The sequence below is a fragment of the Aptenodytes patagonicus genome, chromosome 3, assembly GCF_965638725.1.
Source record: "Aptenodytes patagonicus chromosome 3, bAptPat1.pri.cur, whole genome shotgun sequence".
In the NCBI taxonomy this organism is placed as follows: domain Eukaryota; kingdom Metazoa; phylum Chordata; class Aves; order Sphenisciformes; family Spheniscidae; genus Aptenodytes; species Aptenodytes patagonicus.
The window spans coordinates 102,250,514-102,265,944 of NC_134951.1; the positions used below are offsets into that span (position 1 = coordinate 102,250,514).

The 15,431-nt window shown below is 37.0% G+C and overlaps 1 protein-coding gene across 3 annotated transcripts in view; it reads right to left on the minus strand.

Annotated features, from left to right (window-relative positions):
* Nucleotides 1–15,431, minus strand: part of PLEKHH2 (pleckstrin homology, MyTH4 and FERM domain containing H2) — a 56,792-nt gene that overhangs the window by 30,625 nt on the left and 10,736 nt on the right. For all 3 annotated transcript variants that reach the window (XM_076334452.1, XM_076334451.1, XM_076334450.1), the window contains exons 3-7: nucleotides 6,692–6,754; nucleotides 5,501–5,650; nucleotides 4,974–5,057; nucleotides 3,418–3,499; nucleotides 446–628 (exon numbers count right to left, since the gene is read on the minus strand). In XM_076334452.1, coding sequence (XP_076190567.1) covers nucleotides 446–628; nucleotides 3,418–3,499; nucleotides 4,974–5,057; nucleotides 5,501–5,650; nucleotides 6,692–6,754 — 562 coding nt within the window. The remainder of the gene's footprint in view (nucleotides 1–445; nucleotides 629–3,417; nucleotides 3,500–4,973; nucleotides 5,058–5,500; nucleotides 5,651–6,691; nucleotides 6,755–15,431) is intronic.

Genomic DNA, 15,431 nt, shown 5'->3' on the forward strand with positions numbered 1-15,431 from the left:
TGATCACACTAATGAAAGATTACTGAGTTGATCTTCTTGAGTTAGGGCATAAAACTAACACTGGGACACCAGTGATAGGTAAAATATGCAAAAACTGGACTTAGGTGAGACTCTACACAGGCATAAAAAAGTTACAGACCTCCCTGGGGGACTGGCAGCCTTAAACTCCTTACGCTACTGTGGAGCAAACCTGGGCCACAACAAATTCTTTCCTTTGCAGCCAAAGCACCCGTCAGCTACTGCATGCTGCCAAACAATGTATTAGTGGTATTATGGAGACTCTAGTGCTCAACAGGATTTCTTCCTACTAATAGAGACTAGTATAAAGAGGGAGAGAGTACTGCTATGTACTTTGAAAACAGCTGGTTTGGATACACTGACATAGTTGTCCATTTTAGTTTTCCACCTGTGTCAGAATAAAATGGCAGTATTGGTGACTAAGTACCTAGCATGTTTTTGCCTTCAGTGTAGCCTGACTCTTTAGATGAAGACTTGCTTATTTCTTCAAACTTAGGAGATGGTTGAGGACTTCTTGCTCTGTTTGAAAAGCATCCAAAAGTCAAACTGCTTAGTCGCTGACACTCTCCGGGTTTTTGTGTGGAAGTAACAGATTTCTTGCCCGTAGCTTCTGAAGAACAGTAATTCAGAAATCTTGTGTTAATGGGATACAGCAAGCTACACTACTGGTCTCTTTACTCTGCAATGTAAAGTTGGGGGTTTTTTAAGGTAACTAAAATTTAGCAAAAAGATAATAAAAAAGTTATTTAAAAGAATAAAAAGCTACTTGATACCTCCCCATATCAAAAGAAACCCAGAGCTACATTTCTAGTTCTTAAAGATCAATTTTTTAGTATAGAAAGAAGAAAAAAATCTTTTAACAATTTCACAACAATGAGATATAAAACATGCACTTAATACAGAATGAAAACCTAGTGGAAATACCTGATTTTATTCTGCTGTGACTGAAATTAAACCTATGGATTGGGCTAGGATATATAATATGGGAAAAACTGTAGAACGATACTATTAAAATATGTGGCGGCTTTCCCTTCAGATAAAAATATTAAGAGCATCTGTAATAGGCACTACAGCAAATATAAAGGAGTAAGTTACCAGGCTTAGAAGGTATATATGGAGGACTTCAAGAGAAAGTGAAAGCATAAAATGATTAACTGCCTCGAGAATATTAAATCTGTCCTTAGGTACAGCTATTCTGCCAGAAACTGATATGAAACAATGCTGTCCATCCCTGTTTATAAAAAGTTCTGTGGCAGATCCGGGAACAAAAGGCCCTTATCCATACCTGTAACCTGTTTAAAACAGTACCACATGATCATAATTTACAGCCTGTTACCAGCACGGACACTGCAAATGGTAATAAATTCCTTTAATATTTTTGAGCATATCAGTAAATGTGTGTTGAAAACCAGCTGACAAATTTAGTGTCTCAAAAAGCCTCTGAATAGATCTCTCAGAAGAGCATGACTAAAGCTGTTAAGTGCTGAAGTATATAGAATTGCTACTGATCAAAAAATAGCACAGAAACAAAACAATCCAGTTTCCTCATTAACAGAGGTACGTCTTAGTTTAAAAGCTTCATATTCTGTACGTATGTATTTTGTAAATATTTATATTTTCATATATTATGCATATTATGTGTGTACACACACGTATATATACACACATTTCTAAATGTCTGTGTATGTACATATATACATGAGATACATTATCAAGAAATCATAGAATCATAGAATGGTTTGGGTTGGAAGGGACCTTAAAGATCATCTAGTTCCAACCCCCCTGCTATGGTCAGGGACTCCTTCCACTAGACCAGGTTGCTCAAAGCCCCATCCAACCTGGCCTTGAACACTTCCAGGGATGGGGCATCCACAACTTCTCTGGACAACCTGTTCCAGTGCCTCACCACCCCCATAGTGAAAAACTTCTTCCTTGTATCTAACCTAAATCTACCCTCCTTCGGTTTAAAGCCATCACCCCACTGTCCTATCACTACATGCCCGTGTAAAAAAAGTCCCTCTCCAGCTTTCCTGTAGGGTCCCTTCAGGTACTGGAAGGCTGCTAGGTCTCCCCGGAGCCTTCTCTTCTCCAGGCTGAACAACCCCAACTCTATCAGCCTGTCTTCAGAGGAGAGGTGCTCCAGCCCTCTGATCATCTTCGTGGCCCTCCTCTGGACTCGCTCCAACAGGTCCATGTCCTTCTTATGTTGGGGGCCCCAGACCTGAACGCAGTACTCCAGGTGGGGTCTCATGAGAGTGGAGCAGAGGGGGAGAATCACCTCCCTCGACCTGCTGGCCACGCTTCTTTTGATGCAGCCCAGGATACAGTTGACTTTGTGGACTGCAAGCGCACATTGCTGGTCACGTTGAGCTTCTCCTCAACCAACACCCCCAAGTCCTTCTCCTCTGGGCTGCTCTGAATCCATTCTCTGCCCAGCATGTATTTGTGCTTGGGATTGCCCCAACCCACATGCAGGACCTTGCACTTGGCCTTGTTGAACTCCATAAGGTTTGCAAGGGTCTGCCTCTCAAGCCTGTCAAGGTCCCTCTGGATGGCATCTCTTCCCTCCAGCATGTCAACCGCACCACTCAGCTTGGTGTTGTCAGCAAACTTGCTGAGGGTGCACTCGATCCCACTGTACATGTCACCGACAAAGATGTTAAACAGTGCCGGTCCCAATACCAACTAGGGCTAGGTAGAAAACTAACAAGATTTTCAGATGATAGTAAGTTGTCAGGTCAACCAAGTATGGAGAGGACTGTGGGAACCTTCAGAGAGACTTAAGGAAATTGGTGAACAGGCAACACGGTGGCAAATAAAATTCAACTTTGATTAATGTGACATAATGCTCTTTGGAGGGGATATTCCTCTTTCCCATATTTACATTTTATGATTTTTAAATTAACTATATCCACTTGGAGAGTAACCTGGTGATACTGTGGCTGAATTAAGGTTTTGGATCACTGCAGTCAAATGTAATAATTAAAAAAATCTGATCAGAATTCTGATTCCCAGCTGAGCGTCTGCTAGAAAAAGCAGATGCAGACTGACACTCATCTATTCGTTAACAGTGCTAGGACTACCTATGCTATAAAGAAGTGAAAGCAAAGATCTGACATAAATCCAGTCAAATCTTACTACTTGCAGAACCTTTTAAATAAGAGAGATACACATTCACCCAACAAAAACCAGTTGTGGTTTGTCTCCGTGTCTTTTTATTAAACATTAAATTATTGCTTGCCTAACACCTTCATGCACAGTCACTTTGATGACAATTCATACTAACTGAAATCTTTATGATTTCACAGAATATTTCAGTTACGTGGATGCACAAATTAATAGGGAATAGAAAGAAGTATGCCATATATAGAGAAGTTTTTAAAGAATTTGTACATTTACCTTGCAGTTTAGATTGTACTGTTTTCATCTCTTTGGTTTGCTTTTGGTTGATCAAGCGAAGGTTCTGATTTTCCACCTCTAACTAAAAGCATATAAATGTAATCATCTCATCCATTGGTGAAGCAATTTTTAAAGTCATTACATCATTTAGATTTTCCCTGAATTTCTGCCTAAAGATAAAGCTAGTTCAAATGGTAAGCTCCTCTCTGCTACTTCTCTTAGTGCCAGTCTAGGCATTTGTTTACTCTGAACAATGAAATTCCCTGCAATGATTATTTGCTCAACTTCTGTTAAAATCACTCCCCCAACCAAGCAAACCCAAGACTGCTTTAAAAAGCCGTAATAATTAAGAAAAAAGAAATCTGCATTGGCATTTTTAATAAAAGCAGAGAGCTAGAACTACAAACTTTTGTGCCACTTGGTAAACCCAAGAGCAAGCAGAGGAATTAGAGGGAATGGTGCTAATGCCTCCTACCATCCCACAGCAAAGATTAAAAAAATAGGTACCCAAAAACTTTATACAGAGCAGAAGACCTTCTACAGGAAGAAAAAACCCAACAACCCACTGCTGTAGCCCACTACCCAGAGGTAAAAGATGCTGGTTCAAACTCCTGCTCTGACTTAAGCAAAGAGAAGATTTGAATCTGAGTATCCCGTATCACACAGAGGGGAGCCAGCAATTCCACTTCCCATTGGGTGACACCTAGCCACCTCTGTGAAACTAGCTTGAGATTCTCCATGTTTCAAACTAAGTAAATAGTTTGCGTCATATTTGATTTTGTCCAAACTTTTTCAAGATAATTTTAGCTAAACTTAATTGCATTTTTATTAAATTATTTCAAAAACTCCCCTCACAGACTAATAGTAAATGTTACTTCTAGTTTCCGACTTTAAAAATAATAATGTAATTGTTTTTCAACTGGAGTGAGTGTAATTTCCAGTTCACCACAACAGAGCAGGATTTTAACTTTTACGGGCAACTTTAAATTTTATACACACGAGGAGGAGAAAGCACAGCTGCACACCAAAACCGGCAGCCTTAGGCAGGCCAGAGAAACAAGGGAGACAACTGGTCTCTTTTGGGAATAGAGATGGTGCCCCTGAAACTATTCGTGACTAAGAGTGCTGTGGGCACTGGAAAATAAAAAATGATCAAGTTCTTTTTTCTGCCAGGCGCCAGCAGACTTGGTTGGCTTTCTGGGGATTATTCACACTTTAGGCATCTGCTTGAGCAAGCTCGGTTTGCCAGCTCTCTCTGTCAATTAGTGGATATAAGTACACCTTCCAGAGAGCAGTTCTGGGCTCTTTCTCCATGAAGAGGACCCAGATATACAGCTGACCAAATCAGACATCAGAATTTAAGTGACATGGATACTCTGCCCTCTGTGCTGTTTGTTTTCATTTTTCCTCTTTCAAGCAAATAACTATATACATCAATGAAACTGGGAAGCATTTTTTTTTACTATGGCACAAGGTCCTTTAACAGCCAAAAAGCCTAAGGGGTATCCAGTCACACCATTATATTTTCTGTGTAAGTATTACAGCAAGAGTTATACCTCATGGAGCTTGACTGTCACCCATTCTTTTATTTTAGCTGCTTTTTCTTCTATGATTTTTGCTTCTTGCAGTCTTATTTGCTTCTGGAAAAAAATTGACATAAGTGTATTTTTCACTGAGTAGTATAGTCTGAGTAGTATCTTCAGACACAAATCCTAAGATTGCTTGAAGTAATTCAGTCTCCTGGGCAATATATGGTGATTTTTAAAAAAATGACGAATAGGCCCTTCACAGAAGCTGCTGTTCCTCTTTCCTCTAGGAAAAATGAAAGCTTTTCAGAGGAGACAGTGAAGAGGAAGAGCATCTTTCCCCTCTTAAAAGTTACATATTCTTTCAAAGGAAGCCAGAGCCTAATTTGCAAGTGAATAAACCTTATTCAAATTATATACTTCTAATGACCTCTTTAATCAAACAACAGAAATAATGCTAAACATTTCTGTCCTCTATTGATCTTAATTTTTATTTTCCTTTTGTATAATTAAGAATGGAATTGATGCTCATCTTTTGTAACACCATTATTTCTAACCTGTTCTTCAAGTTGTTGCTCCAATTTTTGTATTATGTCATTTTTATCTTGTATCAGGATCTCCAGATCTTGACATCTCTTATACAACCTGGTTTCTGATTCACTCATTTGAACATTAGCTGCTTTTAATTTTTCTTCCATGACCTGCACCTATTTGGAAGGTCAAACATAAGACTTTATGAAACATAATACTCCAAGTTAAAGATAGTAATTTAATCACAAAATGGACTGTTAAAATTGCCCCCACACTTAAGCTTCAAGATAACCCTGCAAAGTTCTGAAGCCTATTTGAGGAGAAATTCCACAGTTCGCTATGTCTCCCTATGTATCCAATACCAACAGGACTGGCAAAACACTGATAGACCTTACACAGATTTTGTTACTATTAATGAGAGGGTTCTAGGTTTGTAACACACAAGCCATTAGAAATGCCAATATGGGAAGAATGCAATTGATGTATAGGGAGCTGTTGTTAGGCTTAACAAACAACGTTTTAATAAATAAACAATTGCACAGTGTAAAAAAACCCAACAGATTATCAGAAGCATTCTAAAAAGTGGCTAAAAAGTACTTGGCTGGTAGTCAGGAACGTTTTCTAACTCCAAATTAGTACACGAACATTTTTATTCTTCTAATTTTCAGTTTCTATCTGTCTCTCAGTAAGATACAAAGGATTTTTTGGGAATACCAGAGATATGTTCATAAAATGTCTGCAGTAGCTATATCTGCCATTTGGAATCAAAAGGCAACTTTGGTTAAATATTTAGCCACGATCTCATTCTTTAGATGATGTAACTTCTACAAGAAGAACAACAACTCTAAATCCTATTTAGAGACTGTATTGGATAGTCTCGTTTTATTTTCTTACAAATTTTCTAAAATAGGTCACTGTTTCCTCTCCCTTTTGTTTCCATGTGCATCATATATCAAAGACTCATGATGCATCAATGAAGCAGCTCATTACATGTATCTATTTTTGATTCGTGCTATTAGCTTTGACTTTATTGAACTGAACTGGATAGAGAGCAGAGAAAGGTGTTAGAACATCTCAAGACAAATCAATAGACGTAAAAAGAAACTGTCTTCTCCCTTTTGAGCAATACTTAAGAAAAATAGCAATTTTCTGAATTTCCCTTCATTACAGTAACATGCACATACCTAGTGGAGATATTTTTCAATTTATGTATATACCTGCTGAAAAGCTCTCTCTGCTTGACGATCAGCATCTATAACTTGTTTCTCAAGCTGCTGCATCTGTAGATACATAAAAACATATAGTAAAATGGCTATGCCTTCTGCCTGTTCCCAGAAATACCACAGTGAAATGTATTTTCATGGTCTATTCTGAAACAGGAAAAGACAGGTTGTGGGCAGGAGCATAAAAATAAATAAAAGGATAAACAGTGTGTCAGGCTGGGAAGATCATTCATCATTATGACTGCATTAAAACATTGTTAAGATTCTTCTACAGAAAAAAAAATTAATACAACTTTTCTTTATAGTACAATTTTGTGGCCACTATATGGCATACTGTTTTTTTTCCCTGCTACCAAGAGTAGAAATTCCTTTGACAATAGCCCTGAAACTTTCCTCATGCAGGCTCATCGTCTTAGAAAGTGCTAAGCTCCTTCATGTCCTTCCAAAACTGGCAAGAGTAAAGGGTACTTGGCACATTATACAATTTGGCTGCTAATTCTTCTGAAGTTGACAAATTTAGCTTTTGGGAGGAATCGTGCTACGAGGCCTGTCCCAGAGTCCTCCACCCTCTGCATGAAAGAAGGAGGTATGTGGCAGAAGAGACATGGTGGATTCAGGTGCTACACGGAAAAAAAATGTGAAAAGCCACAGCAGAAATGGATAAAGACAGAGACCAGCACAACATGAGGAGTGAGTGCAGGTCCCTTTTGAGAGGTGAGAGACCCTGATCCATTACATTATAATGATGCCTAATAAATCACACGCTCAACCTTTGCCCCAGGCCTCGGAAAACCCCTGCATTTTACATAAATTATTTTGAAGGCTTTTCCAACAATGTGGAACAGAGGAGGCCAGAAAGAAACTTTTTTAAAACGTTGTGTTACATTTTGGTAAGAGCTCTCTAGTCTGATTTTGGTGAACAATACAATTATGACTTCTTTAAAAAGTAAACTGAGGTTTGAAATCATACTAGAAAGTACCTAAGGAAATGAATATATTATTTCGTAACTTAAGGACTTACTGGTCCTCAGGAAATACCTAGCTAAGACCTCGGTTCATCTGAAGAGGATGAAACATCAAATACTCAACATAGGGATACTCAATAGTCAGCTCCAAAATTGTTCATAGAAAAGCATATGATACAAATAATGCAAATGAAAATCATTTATTCCTTCTCCAGTTTACTGCTTGGTTTTAAAATAATCAGTTTCATTCTGTCCTGTTTGTACTCGATTTCTGGCATCTTTCAGTTTCTTTTTCTCTGTCTCTTTTTTTACTCTCCCCAATTATGTTGTCAATCACATGGAACAGTTTTGTGTACTTTTAGCACCTCACCCAGACAAGGACACCGAGTCATCATTTTCTATCAATCAAAAACTGAAAACAGAGAAAATGAGTTTTCACTAACATAAAAAAAAGCCGTGACTGATCTTCTAGTACTTTCCCATATGATCTAAAAACCCGAAGTCTACATCATAATACCACAACACACTGTTGATACGAGAGCGACAAACATTTCACAATACACATGGTTACGGTCGGGTCCCCAGTGAGTTGTTTTGCAAGAACAGTTCTAAGGAAATGATCATCCCAGTCAGTCATGTACTAACAGTCCGGACAGACGGACAAGGAGGAGACCAACCTCTGTTGACCCTCTCTGGTCACATGTACTTAATTTTGTATTTGTACAACTTCATGTTGAGATTTTGAGTTTCATTTTTAGAATTTTGAATTCTAAAGTTACTTTCCATCTGTCTTTTTGGTTTTATGTTCAAATAGAAGTTTGGTTTACAAGAGTCACTTTAATATCGTTTTTAAGACATTTCTTTTTTAGTGAGTTGGAGATTCAGAAATCAAGGTTATTTCTGAATATATGGTCAGCTAACATTCCACTGTAGTAAAAGCACTACGCTAAACGAAGTAAAAGTGCAGCTATTATATCAATAATGAACATTGTTAATACTCTGTAATATTTTGACAGAAAACTCCTTCACATATGTATAATGTGAAATTCACTGTTGATGAGTGACAAGTTGTTCATCAATTTTCACAGTCAAACAATTTGTAAATGCACGTGATTGCCATGGCAGTAATTGGCAATTTATTTATGTCCCTTAAGTAAAATTCAGTTCAGCTGTAAGGTCGTATCAGAAACCTGGCAGATTTAATAAATGGAAATACACCTGAAAATGCTGCTTGCCAGGTCCACATAGCTGCCAGTGCAGCTCAACTAGCTCCGACTCGGCTTAAACCTGAAAACAACTAGTCTCTTTAGCAGTATCTAATGATCACTGAACCACTGTACAAGCATTAAGCAGTAGTGCTGCTCTTCTACACAACAGTTTGAGTTCTGGATAATACAGTGCACTACAGACCTAAGTTCCTTCGTGTTTCCGCACTGAAACTGTACAGTGCACCTCTTGCTAGGAATATATACTGTTGCACAGGACCAGGAACATAATAATATGTTCATGTAGGCTGCTGGGACAAAGAGTATGATTTGAATAAAACTGTTGCTAAGATGAATGTAAAGCTAGGAGCCAAAGGAGCTGAGAGAATAATTACCAAAAAAAATAGCATTCAGAGATTAAAAATGGAAGTTCAAGGTTTATTTTTGCTTCTGAAAGAGTTAACTATTTCAAGAAGGTATGCTACGAAGCTTTGGGTGATCTCACAATACGGATACGTCAGTCAGCTTCCTGGCAACAACTGAATGTGAGATTTTATTTGGAAAATTTCTAAAGGGTCTTCAATTTATTTTAGGAGGCTCCTGTTAAAAAAAAGCAATCTATATTATTCAGCAAGAATGGAATACCATAGTTACCAAACATGAGCATTTCTATTACTGTTAAACTGGCCAGCATTTCAATAATTTGATGCTACATAACAATTACTAAATAAGTCCTGATTTTCCCCTTATTTAGTGTTTATATAGGTTTGTTTTGCAGTGTCTATTGTAACAATAATGAAACTTAAAAAAGATTTATTTTTTTCTCATTTGCATAAATAATCTCCAACCAATCCACAAAATGGTTTTGCCTGAAAAATGAGATTTACATCTATACTCTGACTGCTTTGCTACTTTATAGGCCTGTGAAGTTAAAGAGCAAAAATGATTGCTCTGGGATATTCTGAAGGTTATCAAACTTGTTGGGCAAAAGATTGGAACTAGTTCCAAGGGAAGGATTTCTCTTCACAAAGAAAACCTAACCTTAAATCTTCTTCCTAAATTAGTAAGAGGTTTCATAACAATGATCACAGCGTTACTGAGAGAGAGGAGAGAGAGAAGGTGAAAATATGTGACTGGACTAATAGCTAATAGTTTAAATCGAAAGTCATACTTTGAGCTCCTCAAGAATAAAATGCAGTGGTAAATTCTCTTTACCCAGTGACTATGAAGACAATTTCAGACCACGGATAGATAGCTTAAGATCCTCAAATTATAAAAAAAAAGAAGGTAAATGATCCCAAAACGTAACCTCACAATGGAAGTGGCAGGTAACTGTAGCCATATCCACATCTGGAGGCAAAGGCCAGTGTGCTTTACAGACGCAGAAGAAAGAACTCTTGCCTATGGCTGCAGCTTGAATACTGATGAGCAACTCTGACTTTTTACAGAAAGAGATTTGAAAAACAGAAGAGTCTCTTGAATTAGACCTCTGTCCTACCAGCTTCTTTCTATATACATCTATGGAAATCACCAGTATCACTGGAATTAAATGGTATGTATCAGCTGTCAGGCTAGGTATTTCTTGAATGAATTACAGTCTGTAAAGTATCAACAGACATAAAGTTGGCTTCCCAGGAGAAACATGGAGGGCCAGCATGTCACTGATAACATTTGGCATGTGAAGTATATTTAAACTTAATTTTCTATCACGTCCTGAATGAGGTAACTTGAAATAATGCCCCAGTTCAGCAAACCTCTTGTAAGGAATATTCTTGTCACATACTCTATGATCGGTTCAGGCTCTTTCCAAAATTCATTATGGATTCAGAGGTGTCGTGTCATAATCTATACTGGTTTGGGTTTTACAGTCTCAAATATAAAGCATAAATGTTTTAGGCCCATGAACAAAAAATACACACATGCTGACTAAAGAACAGTTATCAGCATAGGTACAGAAGAACAGACTGCTACTTTAACATGCACTTTCTCCTCCTCTTTTTGAGTGCAAAAATCCTCTTATAATTTTCAGAAAATGTGTTCGTGCACGCTGCATCCATTATCTGAATTGTGGAAAATAATATTTACTGCTAGAAACAGATTTGTTTTTAAACTTAGTAAGGAAATAACCATTCTACATCTGACACTCATCAAATTGAGCTATTTTTGTCCAGTGAACAGAGAAATGCCACATGTGAATAAATACTGAATGCTTTGAAGAAACATGACAGCAATAAAAACAAAGAGGTGTACTGCCTTGGAGGTCTGGACATTGAAGCACAACACACAGTCACTGGGAATTTTTTACAATACAAAAGCAAATCATATAGCTATTCTTTTTCAAAGTTCACCTGGAAGTTTCTTGACTGTATTCAGAAATGTTCAACATGTATTTTTGTGCAAGTAAAGAAATTTTCGTTTTATTAAAACATGCATTGCATGAAATCACATCTATTTTTGCACCAAAGGGTATAAACTCAAAAGTAATCACTCATAAATTTCAAAAAATACTCCATTTGTATGCATATATGTGTATATATACTTTCATTTATATACATATATATACAGATCGTTGTTCCTGTAATGTGTATTAGAGAGAAATTACAGCACTAAATTGGTAATTTTCTTGATATCTGAAATAATTATTTAATAATTTTAAAGGAACTCTTTCATTTTAAAAATAAAAATTGTTGGAATTCTTTCCTTTTTGAGATCTGAAAATGTATGTTATTTATAGGAACAAAAACCTGATTTTTTATCGAAGTCAATTTTCAACAGAATAACGTGTCCCATTCACATTTAAAATTTACATTATAATCAGTGCATAGTACACTGTCTCCTAATTTTTAATATTATAAACAACACAGTTGTATCATGTAGACTTTTTGGAAATCTTTTTGACATAAATACAGGAAAAAATACGACCATTAATGAATGAAAAGCATCACTCTCTGTAAGCCTTTCAAAGCATGCTGATAATAGGTCAGAGTTTTCGAAAAGGAAAAAGGAGTTAAAACCTAATGTTTCTGAAGCAGAAATACAGCCTGTCTACTGATTAAGTGCAGAACTTCCAGTGACTTGAGAACGGTGTGTTTAGAGTCTGCTTTTTTCCTTGCATTTCAATTTTTCAATTCTTCCTCATCTGAAAAAAGGCCCAAACCATCTGTGGTTGAAAAACAGTGTTCCACATAAAAAGAAAAGTACTAAATCTGTCCATTTTTAGATTTAGTGAACTCTCAGTCCTCACACCACATAGGACTTACCGAAACTGAAGAAACATGGGGATATGGTTGCTTCTATAAATAAACAAATAGGAGAAGCAAGTGAGGGATAAACACACCTACAACTGTCTTTCAAAGGTGCAAGCAGATATAAACAGGTGATGAACAAACACAGGCTGGAAATGAGAAGACCCTCATTTTCCACACTGACTAAAAAAGATTTTGGAACTGCCTTCTAAGAGAAGCTGTAAGTGCAAAAGATTTGACTTTTTATGTGGTGCTTGAAAACTTTACAAATGGTTTGAAGAATATGCCTATTCCAGAGCACTGCATATGACCAAGATTTCCCCTTTTGGTTCTATATTCCTATGTTTAAACCCAAATATTTCAATGAATCTCTGCACTTCCTTAAGAAAAGAGCCAGTACTGCTTAAAAGCACGTCATCTGTTTGTTAGTGGCTTTGATGACCACCAGTTTTCATGTTTTAAAATATGCTGTGCCCAATCTATACATGTATAAAGCCTTGAATACATTTGTCAGTTAAAAGCAATGATAAAACTGTTTTAGAAGCATGACTTAGTCTTTTTAAAAAAAGGTCTCTCTTCTGGTGGTTTAGCTTAGGAAAACACAGTAATATTCCTCCTACTGCTGTAATTCGTTAAAAAGCTGACTGGGTATGTTCCATCCATATTTTCAAACGTTATTCCTTCTGTCTTGACACTGATTGCTCTTCTACGTATTATGTATCTTCCATAAGGACAGTGCTAAATCTTTATAAACGACAACAAACTTTAAAATATGACCTGACCAATTAAGCCACATAGACAAAACGCCTAAAGAATAGAGATATAAAATGAAGATATTAATATTTCACAGGAAAAATAAACAAGAAGATAATTTGTGAAGAAGGAATTAGCACATGCCATGGATAAGATATACTTTGTTCTTTACTGGATGATTTTTTTTATCCAATAGGCAACACAATAATTAGAAAGACTTATCTTTTATAGAACAGCTTTGCATTTTAACTAATGAATAGAAATCCATCGTGTTTCATAAATCTAGGAAGTAATACTTCAGACCTACCTATATTTATAAAATTAAATATGCCTTCAGTAAAAAATGAAATTGAATACTTTGGCACAAAAGCTTTTCCCTAGAACAAGATGAAACCTCTAAAAATATTTCTCAGCCGTGTGGATTTAGTCATCAAAATGAAGAATTGCTTTCTGAACCCAATCTTCTTTTTGTCATAGATCTCCCCAAAAGGGCTAATGCTAAAGCCTAAGTCTTAATGGGGCTCAAAAGTTCCTTAGGCTACTCACAGATGAAGCACAGTGAATTTTCTTCACTATTTTACTGGGTCATAGTATATGGAATTTTACTGTTTGTTATCATTTCCTACATGAAAAAAAAATCTTTAGCTGAAAGAATTAGTTATCTGGCTTAAATCTCAAAAGCTACAGCCTTATTTTTCCTTCAAATCCCACTTTAATGCCCACCCACCTAGGTTGTGACTACTGCAAAACTCAGCTTAGTGCTCACAACCTGGCAGCTCGCAAGCTGCCACTTTTCAGTGCACTCCCGTTTTTTCCTTCTCTCGTCCTCTCCATTTTTAGTACCAATTAAAAGGTAAAAGGCTACAATTCTTCTCATGAACAAAGCAGTGTCAACTATTCCTCTGCAAATTTGCCATCTAACCAACCCCCCCCCCCCCTTCTTTTCTCTTTTTCTCTGTTCAGACTGGTCACCACAAGGATTATCTCTTTTCTCTGCCTCAATTGTGGTCAGAAATATGGAGTGTAAAAGCAATTTGGGTCTCTGACGCCAACTTTTTATATATATGTATGTATGTATACACACACACACACACACACATATACACAGGTAGACACTCCTCCTGCTTCTGCTGAAGATGGCTAGTAGTTCTACAGTCCTGATGTGCAGAATCACAATCCTGTCCACTTCTAACTACAGCAACTTCTGGCACTACTCTCCTAGTTAGGCACTTCTTAATTCCAAGTCTCTCTTAACTCTCCTTTTTAGCTCTTCAGCTCATTCGCATGAACTATGTCTAGCACAAAGGCCTTTCCTTGGAACAAAATGAAACCTACAAAAATTATCAGTCTCCATCTGCTCAGCTTCCAAAATGATCAGGCTCAAAATTTTTATCAGTCTCCATGACATGAGACCAGTTTTACCACTGAGATATATTTTACTTCTTTCAAGTTCTTTTCAGTATTTACACATGATTTTAAGAACACTTATGTAGCTCAAAAGGTTTTCCTAGTGCTCGTTAAATGTGTGAAAAGTACATATGAAAAAGCAATCTTTCATATTTCAGCTGAGTTCATTATAGTAAAATTAATGATTTCTTCTGGAAACTACATAAATTAAAAATATGGAACAGAAAAGCCCGGGGAGGGAACTCTTCCAGAATTAGTAGTCTAGGACAGCTGCCAGTAAATATAGAGACGTAAAAAAGTTAAATTCAGCAGTGGGATTTGGGGAGGCAGTGTAGTGAAGGTCAAATGAGCGGCATGTAACGTTGGCTGAATAATTCTGCTTTTCCCAATGCCAGTCACAGGACTTTCCTAAGCCTGGTAAAATACTAGGAACTTTCACTCTTTCTGGCTGTCGTCTTTTCCAACTCACGTCTTGTCTTGAGAGTTAAGTTGCAGGGACACAATCAAATACAAATTCTGTAGATCGCCACTCTAGCACAAACAGACATTATTATAACATTCAGAATCTTGAAAGAAGTGAAGATAATGTTTAGCAAGATGGAAGAATGTACCAAAGCACTTTGGCAGGCAAGGAAAAGGAAATCTCACACAGTGCTTAAAATGAAAAGAGAAATGTATCAACAACTGATTGTTCACCTGTATTAAAAGGCAGCTGCCTGCTTTGTTTTGTTTTGATCATTGTACTGCAGTTGTGGAAATTCTGCTACTTCTGTCTTGTTGAACTGTGAGTTCTGATTAGAGCCACAACAGGAACATCTGGAATAGGAGGCCTTTTTTCCATGCCACTGCCTGAGAGGTGACGGCTTAAAAATCCAAGGTACCACTGACTGCCAAAGTTTAGAAACTTGAAAACTTGACTGAAACTGAATTTATTCATGAAATTAAAGTGTATAGGACACCTAGGAAACACAGATGGTAAAGGAGCAAGAGATTCCAGAAATATATGTAAGGCAGCATAAGGCAGTTTGAAGACATGACAACAGATATTTAAAGCCTGAAAATACTCTCTGAGGGAATGAAAATTAAATGCATAATTTCTAAATGCAGAAAGAGTTCCCTCCACGAAAAATGGAGAAAAAACAGCTTGTAGCTCCTACAA